The 17,708-nt window shown below is 36.7% G+C and overlaps 1 protein-coding gene across 1 annotated transcript in view; it reads right to left on the reverse strand.

The window, feature by feature from the left end:
* The window catches only part of DCAF6 (DDB1 and CUL4 associated factor 6), a 254,975-nt gene that overhangs the window by 131,429 nt on the left and 105,838 nt on the right, over positions 1 to 17,708 (reverse strand). The window contains exon 4 of the mRNA XM_007937724.1: positions 5,736 to 5,921. Within this exon, the coding sequence (XP_007935915.1) occupies positions 5,736 to 5,921 (186 nt within the window). The remainder of the gene's footprint in view (positions 1 to 5,735; positions 5,922 to 17,708) is intronic.

A 17,708-nucleotide genomic window follows, 5' to 3' on the forward strand; every position in this document is an offset into this window, starting at 1 on the left:
TAATAAAATTGACAAACCACTGGCAAATTTAACAAAGGAAAAGAGGGAGAGAATACAAATAACACAAATAAGAAACAAAATGGGTGACTTCACAAAGAACTAACAGAAATTAAAAGGGTAATACCATGATACTATGAAGAACTATATTCCAACAAATCTGAAAATCTAGAAGAAATGGACAAATTTCTAGAAACATACTACTTACCTAAATTAACACAGACTGGGGTGGAAAATTTGAACAGACTCATAACAAAAGAAGAAACTGAACAGGTCATAAGAAAAATTACCACCACAACCAACAAAAACACCCTGGCCCAGTTGGTTTCACTGGAGAATTCTACCAAACATTTAAAGAAGAACTGATACCAATTCTACTCAAACTATTCCAGAACACAGAAAAGGATGGAATCCTCTCAAATTCATTTTATGAAGAAAGCATAACCTTGATACTAAAAGCAGGCAAAAATATCACTAAAAGGAAAACTACAGACCAACATCCTTCATGAATATAGATGCAAAAATCTTCAACAAAATCCTAGCTGATAGACTCCAACAACATATAATGTAAATAATACATTATGACTAAGTGGGGTTCATACCAGGTATGCAAGGATGGTTCAACATTAGAAAAAGCAAACAACATCACTCATCACATAAATAAAACAGAGGAAAAGAACCACATGATCATATTAATTGATGCAAAAAGGCATTTGATAAAATCTAACACCCATTCCTGATTGAAACTCTCAAAAAGAGGAATAGAAGGCATTTTGGGTTCTGTTTGACAGTCTATTTATGCCATAATTTAGAGCCCTAATAAATAAAATAAAAATTTTCCTTACTTTTTGTTGAGGAACTTTTCTAGTTTTAGGTTTCAGATTTAAGTCTTTGATCCCTCTGGAGTTAGTTTTTGTGTATGGTGTGTTTGTTTCATTTTTCTTGTTTCATTTGTTTCATTTTTCTGTAAATGGATATCCAGTTTCAGAGTTCTCGTAGCATAGTACCTAAGGCACTTGACTGCTAACCAGAAGGCTGGCGGTTCAAACCCCCCAGCCACTCCTTGGAAGGAAGGTTGGGCAATCTACTTCCATAGTGATACTACCTCGGCAACCCAAGGAGGGGTCGCTATGAGTCGGGTCCAACTCGACGGCACATAACAACAACAACATTGTACATGGTATTGATTTCCTTTTCAGCACTCTCTTTAGTATACTAGTGTAGAGGAATCCAACTGCTTTTTGTATGTTGATCTTGTATTCTGTCACTGTGTTAAATCTCTCAATTAGTTCCAGTAGATTTTTTAATGAGTCTTTTGGGTTTTCTAGGTACAGGATCTTATCATCACCAAATAGGGATAGTTTGGCTTCTTCCTTGCTGATTTGGTTGCCTTTGATTTCCCTTTCTTGCCTTATTGCCCTGGCTAGGACTTCCAGTACAATGTTGAACAGAAGTGGTGATAGAGTGCATCCTTGTCAGGTTCCTGTTTGCAGAGGAAATGGTTCCATTCTCTCTCCATTGCGAATAATGTTGGCTATTGATTTTGCATAGATGCCCTTTATTATGCATCTAATCTGTCCTTTTTATAAGTTAGAAGTGGTTAGGTTTAGGATTCACCCTACAGTGATATGGCCATTAATATAAAAACTTATTTCCAAATAGCTTCACATCCACGGTATAGGAGGATCAGTAGTCCAACACACATTTTGGGACACAATTCAATCTATACTGCTATAGAGAGAACCATAAAACATTAAGAGAAATTAAAAACCATAAAAATGGAGAAATATATCATACTGATTGACTGGAAGCTTCAATATTTGAAAGATATCAGTTCTCTATAAATTTATCTACAAATTAAATATACTCACGATAAAAATTTCTGAAAATTTTTGTTTGGTAAAAATTAGCATGTTGATTTGAAATTTTATATTAAAACACAAAAAGCCAAAAAGTGCCAAAACACTCTCGAAGTATGAATGAGAACTTACTCTAATGAACGTAAATATTCATTATAAAGCCACAGTAATTAAAACAGTCCAGCATTAAAAAAAATACTGACAGAAAGTACTGAGCAGAATAAGGAATCAAGAAATGGGCTTATACCCAATAAATACTTATAAATCCTTAATTTACGATTACTGTCATGCTGTAAAATAGAAGGGAAAAATCAGTTTCTTCAAACGATGTTGGGTCAAATGGATATTCATATGGAAGAAAATAAAGTTTACTCCTGCTTCCTACTATTAAAATATCAAATCTAGGTGGATTGTAGATCTAACTGTGAAAGTAAAACAATACAGTTTGTAGAGAAGGAAATAGGAGAATATCTCCATGACCTTGGTACAGGAAAAAAATTCTTGAACAGGATGCAAAAAAGCACTAACCATAAAGGAAGAGATCAATATGTAGGAAAACATTAAGAATTCTCTGTTCATCAAAAGACACCCCAAGAGTGAAAATGTAGACAAGCAAGTAAGAAAAGATAGGGTCATATGTAGAGTACATAGAAAAGTTCTATTAAATAATAATTACACAAAAGAAAAAATAAGCAATAAACTTCAATAGGCACTTCACAAGAGTATATCCAAATGACAAACATATGAAAAGATGTTCGCCATCAATAGTATCACCAGGGAAAGTCAAATTGAAATCACAATAAAGTAATACCACTGTGTTTGAATGAATTCCTCTACATGGCCTTTAGTCTTGGTTCTTACAACTACCTGGGCCAAAATGAAAGAGAATGGCAATAGAAATTATTGGCAAAGATGAGGAGCAACAGGAACTATCATAAGCTGTTAGTGGGAATATCAATTTGTTACAACCACTTTGGAAAAATATTTGGCATTATTTCTAAAATAAACAAATATACATTCTTTGATTCAATAATTTCACCTGTAAGTATATATCCTAAGAATACATGCATTTGTGTACTAAAATTCACATATAGAAGGTTCAACAAACTGGAAAACCAAATTTCCATCAATGATAAAATGGATAAGCCAATTGTGGTATATTATGCAGCAATGAAATATCATAGAGCAATCAAAACTAGATAAATTACAAGTGTACCCACATAGATAAATTTCATAAAGTAAAAAATTTTTCAGCAGAAGCCAGATACAAAAAACATATAGTATGATTCCATTTATATAAAATTCAAAAACAGAAAAACTAGTGTGTTAGGAAAATCTAGAATCTCAGAAGTCAAAATGAGAGGCTTCTGTAATGTTGGATGTATTCTATTTCTCAACAGAGGTTACATGAATAGGTTCACATTACTTTTCTGTGCTTTACAATTAAATTAAAAAAAAAAAAATTTTTAAGTAGTAGATGGTAACCATGTAATCAAAGCTCCAGAAGAAAATAATGAAGAAACGGTGAAGACATATGGACTGTACATTTACCACATTGTTCAAGATGCCAGTTCTCAGATTGAGAATATCAATAAATTCCAAACATGAAAAATAAAAAAGAAATCCATATCCAGACATAATGTTGTCACTGAAGAAGAAAAATAACCACTAAAGAAAAACATGACTAAAATTACTCAGGGAGTTTACTGATAATCAGGGAGTTAACCATAATTATACTAATTACTGACTTTTCAACATCAGCAATGGAAAAAAGAATATGGTGGGATATCATCTTAAATACAGTAACTAGAAATCTGAAAGTCTTCATTCAGCAAAATAATCGCTGAAGAATTGATGTGAAAAAGATAGCTTCCAGAAAAGACGACAGAAAGGACAGGAAAGAGTAAGAAAAGGAACAAAAAAACTAAAGCTGTCTTCTGCTAACAGACTCTTAATAAAAAAAAATTTGAAAAGACATCTTTTAGGCACAACATAACCTGAAGTGAAAGATCTGTGATATAAAAAGGAATGATAAGCCAAAGGTATTGGTAAGCAGATGGGTAGATCTAAATAAACAATGATAATATCTAATACATTATGGGAAAATATAACTGAATTCTGGACAATACCCAAACTCCCTGCCATCGGGTCTATTCTGACTCATAGTGACCCTATAGGGCAGAGTGGAACTGCCCCATAAGATTTCCAAGGCTGTAAAGAGTGCCTCATCTTTATCTTGCAATGTGGCTGGTGGGTTCAAACTGCCAATCTGAAGAGCATATAAAATTATTCAGGAGAAAGTTAAAGGTACTTATTGACTTTCACAAAACTGAACTCACTGCCATCAAGTTGTTTCTGACTCACAGCAACCCCTACTGGGAATCCAAGGCTATAAATCTTTACAGAAGTAGACAGCCTCAACTTTCTTTCATGGAGTGGCTGGTGGGTTTGAACCACTGACCTTTTGGTTAGCAGCCAAATACCTTAACCACTACACCACCAGTTGTTGCTGTTGTTATTATGTGCCATTGAGTCAGGTCTGACTCATAGCAACCCCTCCTTGGGTTTCTGAGGCAGTATCACTACAGAAGTAGATTGCCAATCTTCCTTCTGAGGAGCAGCTGGTGGGTTTGAACCGCCAACCTTCTGGTTAGCAGTCAAGTCCCTTAGCCACCAGAGCTCCCCTACACCACCAGAGTGCCTATTTATTGACTTTAGACTTTGCTATGCATGTTAAAATCACTAGGGTAACCTCTAAAATAGTAGAGCAAATGTCTATCTTCCAACCTAGTGGCAGAAGCAAAATAGACAAAAAGCAATGCCCTCAAGCAATTCAAAAGGGGTAGGGGGTAGGAAATGTGATTAAGAGAGAAAAATAAAAACAACACAAAATTAGATAAGACAACAAAATCCAGCTATACACTATCCATATAAGTACATACCAACACATGAAAATACAAAGAACTGAAATTCAAAGGATATTCAAAAAAGATATACCATGTTAACAAAAACCACTGAATAATTAATTCTATGGAAGGAAATAACATGAAAATATTTTAAAAGAGCACTCTGTAGTGTGACAATTTTTCTGCAACCAGCACTATAAATGAGTCTTAAATTCATTTCACCCCATTCAATTCAGCCCAGGTTTGAGATTATTAATATCCTTTAGAAATCTGATTCTTTTGTCTGATATACTAGTGTTCCTTTTGACATGTGAAAATTTAATAAGTATTCCAGCACAGAATTTATGCAAGTCAGTGATAAAAACTAGTTAAGAGGCTAATGTCTAATGCAAAGCTAGGTAGCACAATAACAGAGGCATCTGTTCTCTTAAAAAACACAAAAATCTCACTGCTGTCGAGTCAATTTGACTCACAGTGACCCTTCCGTATCTCTATCGAAGTAGATTGCCCAACCTTCCTTCCGAGGAGTGGCTGGTGGGTTTGAACTGCCAGCCTTCTGGTTAGCAGTCAAATGTCTTAGGCACTAGGATACCAGAACCTAGAGCATCTTAATTGTTAGTCAAGCAAAGCCCATCTAACAATACTATTATTTACAACATTTTTTTTTTAAACTTCATCCACAGATGCACCAAAACACATTTTCTCAAATCGTTGCAGAAATACAGATTTAGAAGGAATGTTAAACCAAAGATATTGGTAAGTAGATGGGTAAATCTAAATTAACAGTAACTAACTTATTATGGGAAAATAATAATCTTCATTTCTTTGCTCATACATGTATGAATGTGTATGTGTGTGTGTATATATACATACACATGTACATATGCACATATATACATATATACAGATACATTCACACAAAGTTTTACATATACATTTATATATATTTATATATGTAACCAAAATACTGTACCTCATAGGTAGTTCCATAATGGCACGTAAATTGGCATTGCCTGTTGGTTTCTGCATCTTGCTCAACATTGGTATAAAATATTACTCCATCTCCAGAACAAGATACAATCTGCTTATCATTTGTACATGGTAAGAACTTTGCACTAAATATATTTGCCCGGTGTCCTGAACGGATTGTTGTCAAAACCTAAAACACACAAAGAAAGCAGTTCATGTTAATTTATTATTTCCTAGAAAGAAACGTTCATATTTAATACAATCATAGCCATCAACAAATTCTTATTAACATAATTTATTATTTCCTAGAAAGAAACGTTCATATTTAATACAATTATAGCCATCAACAAATTCTTATTAACATTCTCTTCTCATTTCAATGAAAGATTATCATTTGATTCTAAAGTATTTTAACCTTTTTAAAAAGGAAATCAGGATCTCATATTTTGTTTTTGTTCGCTCTGAAATGTGAAAAAGATGCAGTATTATCAGAAATAAAAAACAAAAAGAAAACCTAACCCAATGCCATCAAATTGATTCCAACTCACAGCAACCTCCACTGGGTTTCTGAGGCAGTAAATTTTTACAAAAATAGATTGCCATGTCTTCCTTCCATGGAGTGGCTGGTGGGTTTGAACTGCCAACCTTCTGGTTAGCAGTCAAATGCCTTAACACTACACTACCAGAGCTCCTTATTGTCAGAAATAGTATTATGAAAATCATATATGCATGTTTGCACATATTTGGTATATCTGACTCCTTCATAAAATCTCAGTAAATAAACAAATAATTTGATTGGTTTTTTAAAATGTTTACTATATGATTATTTTACCTTTTACAGTGAAAATCCAAAAATAAACTGAATCTACATGACTCATAAAACTGAAATAATGAAACAATACAGATGAGGACACACCAACTTCCAATTCCTTAATTATATGCATAAAACCAGGATTCCTGTGACAGAAATAAAGTTTAAAATTTGTACTCTAATAATTGTGACATATATCACAAATAAAGGGCTAATTCCCCTGATATATAAAGATCAATTCTCAATATATTAAAAATTGAGAAAAAAAAAAAGATTAGAACCTTTTTTAATAGAAAAAATTAAATGAACAGATAAACAGTCCACAGACATACCAATGACCCTTACAAAAGTGGGGGGAAAAAAGACTCAATATTATCCATAAGGAAAATGCAAATTGAAACTATACTGAGATACCATTTGTCACTTATCAGATTGGTAAAAAATCAAAATCTTAACAAATGCAGTCTATAAGCAAGGGTATGTGCATACTCATTCAAATATTGCTGGTAGAAAGGCTAAAAGGCATAATGCCAATGGAGAGAAATCTAGCAAGATTAATTTATGCAGTCAAATGCCTTAACACTACACTACCAGAGCTCCTTATTATCAGAATTTTAAGATTATGCATTAATCCTTTCACCAAGTAAATCGCTTTCTAGGAATTTACCCTGAAGATGTATCTCCAACTAAGCACATACAAACACACACAAAAGGTTATTCTTTCAGTTATTATTTATTACAGCAAATGTTAGAAGCAATTCAAATATCCAAAACTAAGAGACTGGTTGAATAATCTGTGGTACATTCCTACAAAGGAAATATTTCCATGTAAGAATGGAAAATATTTCCTTTCCTAATAAAGGTAAAAAGGATAATAGAATTAGAAATCACCATTTGTAACCACATTATAACAACTGATTCAGGCAAAAATCATCAATGAATATTAAAATCAATGAATGAAAGATTGTTAGGAAACAATATTCACAGTCTCAAACTACCAACCCATGGAGAGCTTATTAATTGTAAGGGGAAAAGTAGCTACAAAATGGAGGGATCAAAACATTACCAATAAGAGGACAAACTGATAATGTGCCCCCTATCACTTACTGTGGTATAAAAGGTTCCCTTATATGGACTTTTTACTTGGGTTTATGGAAGAAAACAACTTGCAAGGAGATTTTTTGAGTTGATTGCCATTTCCAGAATAAATTGTAAACAACTTGATGGTTTGTACTTTTACCCAAATTGTGTGGTAACTGACAAGATCTGAGTTGACTGGCATTTCTTAGGTAATCAAGGATTGGTTGGGCTCTAATCTGGCTAAGAGGATTGGCTGGGCTCTGATTTGGCTAGGAAGGCTCTGCTTTGAAACTGACAAGAAATGGCTTATATAGACAGACAGCTGAAACTCAGAGGTTTTGTAACTGTCAGACTGAGGACCACTGGGAGGGGACATGTCTGGACAAAACAGCCTGCACTGAGACTCTCTCAGACCTGGTATTAAGAGACACTAAGGGTGAAAAATTGTAAAAGAACTATAGTACTGATGGAAAGCTGGATGTGGGTAAAAAACTAGACCTGGTAGAAAACAGAGCAGTCATCAGTGATAAGAAGAAACAACAGCAGCAGCAGTGGGGTCTAGTCTGAAGGAAAGAAGCAACAGCAAGAAGCTGAAGCGAACTGTAAAGCAGAGGTAGCACCATTTGCTCAGAGCACCTCTCAAAGGATAAGTGGCAGCAAGAGGTGAAAGTGGCCTGCAAAGCTTGGGCATCCCAAGCATGGAGTTGCCTATAGAGCTTGGGCACACTCAGTGGGTATTGCTTGAGAGCAGTTCTGCTCCAAGAGCAGTCATAATGCCAACCTAGAGATGAGGCTGACCAAGAGCTGTCGTGATGTTAGCCTAGAGCTGGAGTCAGCCTAAAGCTGGCTTGGAGCTAGATGAAGGAACCAGGAGCCCACAAAGAAGAGCAGACAACAGCAGGGTCTGCTGAGATAAGCAGCCAGCAACTGAACCTGCCACATGATATCACTGAGTTTCCTGTCTGATAGTTCCCTGGTGTGTGAAGATGAACATCAATTTTGGGGAATGGTAAGCAGGTCCCCTTGAGATATTGAGGCTCCAGGTTGAAGCCCTTCTGAATGTTGCCATTTCAATGTCTTCATTTATATCCTTCTCTGTTAGATTAAAGTTGTTATGGCAGATATGGCGTTTCCTTGAGTTTTGTGAATTTTGCAACAAATGATCGAACCTAGTAGAGTGAGAGAGAGTGACATGGAATGGCTGGTGTTGGAAGTAAATGGGGACAATGGAAAGTAGAAGTATATTTAACCTCCGACTCACAGGAACCAGCTTCATGCTGATTCATACAATCAAAGTTATCAGTGAAGTCATTACCATTCACCTATGGAGAATATTTACCAAAACTGGGTAATCAGAATCTACTCAAGAATGAACAATCAGACAAATCCAACTGGCCTGGAACTCTTAAAAAATGTCAATGTCATGACAAACCAATAATTTGGAGTAACTATTCTAAGGGAAATAAGTATTCTAAAGGAAGCATGACAACTAAATACAAGGTATAATCCGGATTGTAGTCTGGATCAAAAGGGGGATAGAAGTTATAAAAGTCGTAATGTTCTTCTACCTAGAAGATGTATGCTCAAGTATTTATGGATGAAGTGTATAACGTCTCCAACTTACAAACACTTTTTAAAAAAAACCTATCTATGGATGCTTATTGTGTTATTTTCCAACTTTTCTATTTTAAAATTTTCAAACAAAGTTAGGAAAATATATTTCACCTCTATTTTGTTTTAGCTTTTCTTTTAAGGAAGCATTTATTGTATAATACTAACTGCCAACTTTATAACAGAGGATACCACACCAAATCAGAACCTAAATCTAGTATAACTATTAGCAGCTACTTATTTTGACCACTTTAAGTATGCAAGTTAGGAGCTCTGGTAGCATAATGGCTAAAGCACTTGACTGCTAACCAGAAGGCTGGCAGTTCAAACCCACCAGCCACTCCTCAGAAGGAAGGTTGGGCAATCCTACTTCCGTAGTGATACTGCCTCGGAAACCCAAGGAGGGGTTGCTATGAGTCGGGGCCGACTCGACGGAAAACAACAACAACAACAACAAGTATGCAAGTTACCTCATTTTATGCAATACCTTACTTTAGAGAAGAATGGCCAAAATATGAATTGGCTGAAGACCATAAACAATTCCACTCTAAGTCTTATAAATGCACAGGTTATTAGGGTTAAACTTTTTAAAATGGCCTTGCATCTACATCAACCAAAGCCAATGGAGGAAAAGTATTATCTATTAAATGTTTTAAATTTTTTTATTCCCCTCTCATGTGTAAGGTAGTAAGAGCTGCCAGATTAAGAAATAATAATGACAATAATTAATCTAAAGCCTTTTAAAAAGATACAGGTAACATGGCTTTTAATTCTGCAAGTAATTTTAGCATCATTCACCAAGTAACTGACTTTTATAAAACACAATGAAAAAAAGTCACTGTCAAGTTGACTCTGATTCATGGTGACTTCATGTGTGCCAGAGTAGAACTGCACACCACAGTGTTTCAATAGCTAATTGTTCGGGAGGAGATAGCCAGGACTTTCCTCCAAATCACCACTGGGTGAACTCAAACCTCCAACTTCAGTCAGCACCCAAGTGCATTACACATTTGCACCATCCAAGGACTCCTAGACTGATACCTACAGCTATTAGTTTCTTAATCTGATAGCCCTTTGACTTTGCATGTGCTTAAGTTACATTTAGCAGACATTTTAAAAAATTTGTGCTTTGTCTCCTTTAACAGATTTATGTATGCTCTCAGAAAGAGAAGGGGAGCCTAACTGCTTCACTTGTTGTTAGGTGCCCTCAAGTCGGCTCCAACTCACAGAGACCCTACATACAACAAAACGATTCACTGCCCAGTCCTACATCATCCTCGCAATCCTTGCTATACTTGAGCCCATCGGTGCACTGACTGTGTTAATCCATCTTGTTGAGGGTCTTCCCCTTTTTCACTGACCCTCCATTTTACCAAGGATGATATTCTTCTCCACGGAATGGTCCCTTCTGACAACATAACCAAAGTAAGTGAGACAAATCTGGCCGTTCTTGCTTCCAAGGAGCATTCTGGCTGCACTTCTTCCAAGACAGATTTGTTCATTCTTCTGGCAGTCCACAGTATTTTCAGTATTCTTCGCCAATACCAAAATTCAAAGGCATCAACTCTTTGGTCTTCCCTATTCACTGTCCAGCTTTCACAGGCATATGAGGCTACTGAAGACACCATGACTTGGGGTAGGTGCACCTTAGTCTTCAAAGTCACATTTTGCTTCTTAACACTTTAAAGAGATCTTTTGCTGCAGATTTACCCGGTGCAACATGACATCTGATTTCTTGACTGCTGCTTCCATGAGTGTTGATTTGTGGAGACAAGTAATATGAAATCTTTGACAACTTCAATATTTAACATGGATCCAGTGCTGCATCTGTTTGTTGAAGTATATCAGTGAGTATTCCGTCAATTCCCGGAGCCTTGTTTTTTTGCCATTTCCTTCAGTGCAGCTTTGACTTCTTCCTTCAACACCACTTGTTCTTGATCATATGCCACCTCCTGAAATGGCTGAATATTGACCAATATTTTTTTGGTACAGTGACTCTGTGGATTCCTTCCATCTTCTTTAGACGCTTTCTGTATCATTCAATATCTTGCCCACAGAATCCTTCAATATTGGAATTCAGGGCTTGATTTTTGTCTTTGGTTCTTTCAGCTTGAGAAATGCCGAGTGTGGTAGAAATGCCAAGTGTCAACTTGGCTGGCCTGGTTTGGAGTGGCTGGGCAGCTGGATGTAGTATTCCCCAGGATGAGACTAGTCGTCAACTCCATGGTGGAATCTACTGTCTTAGGGATGTGGTCTGCTTTCCATACATAAGGAAAAGCTTTGGGAATGGTCTTTAAGTTTTTGGTATGCTTGGACCCTGCATGTAGCTGAGTCTTCATTCAGCAGCCTGCCATGCTCTGCCGATCTTAGGGCTTTTAATGGACTTGAATCCATGCTGTCATGTAGTTTGGTAATATCGGGACTGTGCCTTTTCACTTATTGACCTTGGGTTTGTCAGCCTCAGCAGCCAGGAGCTGCCTGAGTGAAGAGATATCTCTAGCGTCAGTGGGCTGGGAGCAGGAGGCAGAGCTGAAGTCCAAGGTCAAGGAGGTTTTCACGCAGCCCCTAGAGCCTGGCACTTTGAACTCAGACTTCTAGGTTTCCAAGCGTAGAGAATAAACTGTTAAAGCCATTCCATTTGTGGTATATTCCTGTCAGAGCAGTACTAGGTAACAAAACACCGAGCATGTTCTACTCCTTTAGTTTTCTAGCACCAAGTATATGCACATTTCATTATAAAATGACTGTCTTCTCCAGTTGCTCTTTGAAATCTTCTGTTCAGCTCTCTTATCTTGTCATTTCTTCCATTTGCTTTAGCTACCCTCCATTCAAGGGCAAGTTTAAGATTCTCTTCTGACATCCATTTTGGTCTTTTCTTCCCTTCCTGTCTTTTCAATGACCTTTTGCTTTTTTCATGGATGGTGTTCTTGATGTCACCCTACAACTCATCTGGTTTTGGGTCATTGGTATTCAAAGCATCAAATCTATTCTTCAGATGGTCTCTAAATTCAGATGGGGTATAATCAAGGTCATATTTTGGCTCTCGTGGACTTGTCTTAATTTTCTTCAGCTTCAACTTGAACTTTCATATAAGCAATTGATGGTCTGTTCCACAATTAGCTCCTGGCCTTATTTTGGCTGAAGATATTGGGTTTCTCCATCACCTCTTTCCACAAGTGTAGACAATCTGATTCTTATTTATTCCATCTGGTTGAGGTCTACATGTATAGCCACCATTTATGTTGCTGAAAAAAGGTACTTACAATGAATAAGTGGTTGGTTAGTAAAATTCTATCCTGTGATCTTCAGTGTCATTTCTATTACCAAGGCTCTATTTTCCAACTACCAGTGATTCTTCTTCATTTCCAACTTTTGCATTCCAATCACTAGTAATAATCAATACATCTTCACTGCATGTTTGGTCAATTTCAGACTGCATAAGTTGGTGAAAGTCTTCAATTTCCTTGTCTTTGGCTTTAGTGGTTGGTGCGTAAATTTGAATAATAGTAGTATTAAATGATTTTCCTTGTAGGCATATGGATATTATCTTATCACTGACAGCACTGCACTTCAGGATAGATCTTGAAACATTCTTCATGACAATGAATGTGAAGCCATTCCTCTTCAATTTGTCATTCCTGGCATAGTAGATCATATGATTGTCTGATTCAAAAAGGGCAAAACCAGTTCATTTCAGCTCACCAATGCCCAGGATATCGACCTTTATGTGTTCCATTTCATTTTTAACAACTTCCAATTCTGCAACATTCATACTTAGCACATTCCACAATCCAATTATTAATGGATGTTTGCAGCTGTTTCTTGCTATTTTTAGTCCTGCCACATCAGCAAATGGAGTTCCCCAAAGCTTTACTCCAACCACATCACTAACATCAACTCTACTTTGAGGAGCAGCTCTTTTTCAGTCATATTTTGAGTGCCATCTGACCCACAGGGCTCATCTTCTGGCACTGTATTGGGTAGTGTTTCAGGGATATACATAAAGTTTTGCAGTAATACATCAGACAGTGTTTCACTACTATTCATAAGGTTTTCAATGGCCAATTGTTTGAGAAGTGGATGGCTCCTGCCTTCTTTCCAGTCTCTCAGTCTGGAAGCTCTGCTGAAACTTTTCCATAACTGATGACTCTGCTGGTATTTGAAATACCAGTGGCATAGCCTCCAGCCTCACAGCAACATGCAGGCCATCAAAATATGACAAAGTGACAGATGAGTGGTTAACTGCTTTACTAGTCACTCGTAAGTTGAAAAAGTTCCCTTTAATAAAGTAATTTATATTGAGAGACTAAAAAAACAAAACTTCTTCCTGTCAATCAATTCTCTTGATTTCTGATTCCCCTCTACAAATATATTCTCCTTCCAGTGTTCTCAAATCAGTGGCATCAATATCCACGCACACAGATGATTCAGTCAAAGACTAAAGAATCCATCATTTATGTTTCCTTCATCCACTATATCCAATTCATCAGCCAATCTATGTCCAAAACACAACCCAAATTACTTTACACTCTTGTCCAAATCCATTTTCTTCATCTAAACCATCATTCCCTCTCACTTGCATTACACCAATGTCTCCTTCTTCCAATCTTGTTCAAATTCTACACTCCAAGAATTAGGCAAAATTATCTTTTGAAAATGAAAATCTTATCACTTGCATGTTTAAACCCTCCAATTAACTGTCTATTTTCAATTAAACAAAAATCAAAATTCTTCACTATAGCCCCCAGAACCTACTATCTGAGCCATGCCTACCATTTAACCTTATTTGTACCACTGTGTCTCTAGTTTCTTAATAGATGGTTGTTGGAAGAATGAGTTTTTGTGTTGTCAGCTGGTTTTGAGTTGGCCCAACTCATGGGAATCCCATGCACACTGGAATGAAACACAGCCCAGTCCTTACCATCTGTATCAACTGCTGCAGATCAGATGATTGTGATCCATAGTTTTCATTTGCTGATTTTTGGAAGTAGATGGGTCATGTTTTTTTCATCCAGTTTGCAACTCTCCATCTCTTGAGTAGTGCATTTAATCCATGTACATTCTGTGTAATTATTGAGAAGTATGAATTTATTGCTGTCATTGTGCTTTGTTTTTCATAGTGTCACTGATTTCTTTGTTCCATACAATTTTCTGTGTGAGCTTATTTTATGAATTTTCTTATCATTTCCTTCATTGCTACTGTTTCAGTATTTGCTAAAAATCTGTGCCCCTTCTCTTTTATATTTTGATGTGAAGTTTTATTAATTTTCATTTAGGTTACCATGTGATTTATTATTTTCTTCCCAAGTTAAGAACAGTCTGTTCTATCTCACAATTGTCTTAACTTCTTCTCCATTTGGAAGTTCTGTAACTACATTATTTATTCCCTCTTTTTGGTTTGCAGTTGTTCTCATTTATAAATTGATGTCTCTTGTTCCATGTTTGTAGTCTTGTAAGTTTATTTGACTTGCATACTTCTATAACTGGATTGATTTCTGGGTTATGTTGTCATGTGTATTAATCACTGGTTGTTGTCTGCTGTTATTGGTTTTCTCCAAAGGACTCCCTTTAGCATCTCTTGTAAGGTTGGTCTGGCTTTAACAAATTCCTTTCATTTCTATTTACCTGGAAATGTCCTAATTTCACCATCATATTTGAGGGACAATTTTCCTGGGTATATAATTCTTGGTTGGCAATTATTTTCTTTCAGACTTTTATATATGTCATCGCATTGCCTTCTTGCCTGCATGGTTTCTGCCATGAAAGCAGAGCTTAGTCTTACTGTTGCCCTTTGTAGGTAACATTTTGTTTTTCCCATGCTGCTTTCAGGATTCTGTCTTTGTCTTTGGTTTTGGTGAGTTTCATTATGATATGCCTTGGTGATTTTCTTTTACAGTCTATCCTGTTTGAGGTTCATGGAACTTTTTGAATGGATATCTTCTCATTTCTCATCATATTAGGGAAGTTCTCTTCCAACACATCTCTGATAATTTTCTCTGTGATTTTATTTGTCTCTTCCTGTTTGAGAATTCTGATCACATGTAACTTCTTCCCCTTGATGGTGTCCCACATGAATACTAGGTTTTCTTCATTTTGTTTTGATCTTTATTCTAATTGATCCTTTAACAAAGTAGTATTAAAGGATTTATCTTCAATCTCACTAAGTCTGTCTTCCATTGATTTGATTCTACTCCTTTGCCCAGTCAATGTGCTATTTATTTCTGAAATCTTAGCATAACTCTTCTGAATTTCTATTTGTTGTTTTTGTATGGTTTCTAATTTTTCATTTATTTTGTTAGTCTATTCTTGTATTGTTTTCCTAAATTGTTCTATAGTTTTCCCTGTGTTTTTCCTTAGTTTTCCAATGTTTTCTTTGCTCTGTCTTTCAACCCACTGAAGGTACCTAAATATAATTCTTTTGAATTCTTTATCAGACATTTCCAATGCTGCTTCTTCCTCAGGGAGGTTTTCTGGCCTATATCCTGGTCCCTTGTTTATACTATCTTATTTCTTTGTGTGAAATGGAACGATCACTTGTTTCCAAGACATTATGATGGCATTGTATTTATATTTGTACTATATTTTCTAGTTTGGCAGCTCTTAGGCACATACCACCTGTCTCCTGGTGGGTATGACAGAGAATAAAAGTGTTTGCACAGATGTCCATTAGCTGTTCATGCTCTGTTAGCTGTTCATATATAGCAGTTGAGGTTGGTTGGCTCATATTGGTGCCATCTATCATTGACCAGTTGGTGTAGAAGCAAATGGAGGCCCTTACTGAGTTGTTAGGGCTGCAGGAGGTGCTGGTGTGTTTGGGTCATATGGATACAGTTGCTTTCTAGCTGTCAGCCTCTGGTGCAGTTGCCCATGCTGTCCTCAGCAAGCACAGCTTACTCTCAGGTTGTTGTCCAGGTTGGAATGCTGCTTGCTAATATTCAAAATGGCCACACCATCAGGACAGCCAACAGTTTGTGTCTTTATTCACTGTTTTACTTTCCAGTTGTCAGCCACCAGTGCAGCTGTCCATGCAATACTGAGCAAGCACAGCCAATTCTTAGGTTGTTGCCCAGACTGGAATGGCACTTGTAAATATTCAAATTGGCCATGCAATCTGGACATATGGCAGTCCATACCTCTATCTGTCTCCTTATTCACTGTTTTCATTCAGGTTCTTCTACTAGTCAGTATTTAATCCATTTCTTTATCCTTCCCTTCAAAGCTCAAGGTTCCAGGATTATTTTCTCTATCTGTTCCAATTGGTTTCTCATTTCTTTGTTGTAGAGGGTCTGTGTATCTTGTCTGCCTATTCCACCATCTTGCTGAAAGTCCTCTAGGCTGTAATCTTTATGAGAACAGATCATTAGATTTTTCTCCCTGTTGTGTGGGTTCAAATTGCCAACATTTCAGTCAAGTCCTTAATCATTGCACCATTGAGGTATATATAGTTATTAATTTCATTGAAGGTTAGAATCCGTTTTATTTTTAAATTTTATTGTGCTTTGGGTGAGAGTTTACAGAGCAAATTTATTTTCCATACAGCAATTCATACACATTTTGTTTCATGACACTGACTACAATTCCCCAAAATGTAAGAGCTCTATTCCCACTTCCTCCCTGTAGTTACCTCTTTCTTCCCTGTGTCCTTCATTCCTATACATTATTGCTCCCCAAGCTATCTCCCTGTGCAAACACTGACCTTCTGTTCTCCCATGACTAACTGCTCTAAGGAGTTTATCTACCTGATGTAAATGTTCACCTCATATGCCTGTCTATTGTTTGGCTGGAAGCCACAGGAGTAAGTTCAGTTCCAGACCTGAAGGGTAACTAGGGGCAATAATATTAGGGGTCTCACCAAGCTCTATCAGACCAGTAAACCTGGTCCTTTTTTTTTTAAATGATTTTGAGTTTTGTTCCACATTGTTCTTCTGCTCTATCCAGGATCTCCTGCACTAATCCCTTTCTGAGTGGTTGACAGTGGTAGCCAGGCACCATCTAGTTCTGCTCTCATGGTCATATAGGCTGAGGAGTGCATGGTCTACCAGTCTCCTGAACTAATTGTTTCCATGTGTCTTTGGTTTTCTTCATTCTTCTTTGCCCTGGCCCAGGGGAGACCATTATTATATCTACATGGCTGCTTGCAAGCTTTTAAGACCCCAGTTACTACTCCCCAAAGTAGGATGTAGAACAATGTTTTTGTGTAGTATGTTATGCTAATTAAATTTGATGTCCCCTGCGACCATGGTCCCAAGCCCACAGGTCCAACTACTCACTCTCTCAGGGCAGTTGGCTGTGGTCAAGAAGTTATCGTAACTTTGCCCTGTGTTAGCGCTACTATATATTTGGATGTTCTTTTTTTTAATTGTGATTTGGGTGAAGATTTACAGAGCAAATTCGCTTTCCACACAGCAGTTCACATATACTTTGTCTCATGTCATTGACCACAGTTTACCACAATGCAACAGCTCCCCTCCCACT

This window comes from Orycteropus afer, unplaced genomic scaffold (assembly GCF_000298275.1).
Source record: "Orycteropus afer afer isolate SDZICR_OR568_19922 unplaced genomic scaffold, OryAfe1.0 scaffold00044, whole genome shotgun sequence".
Lineage (NCBI taxonomy): Eukaryota > Metazoa > Chordata > Mammalia > Tubulidentata > Orycteropodidae > Orycteropus > Orycteropus afer.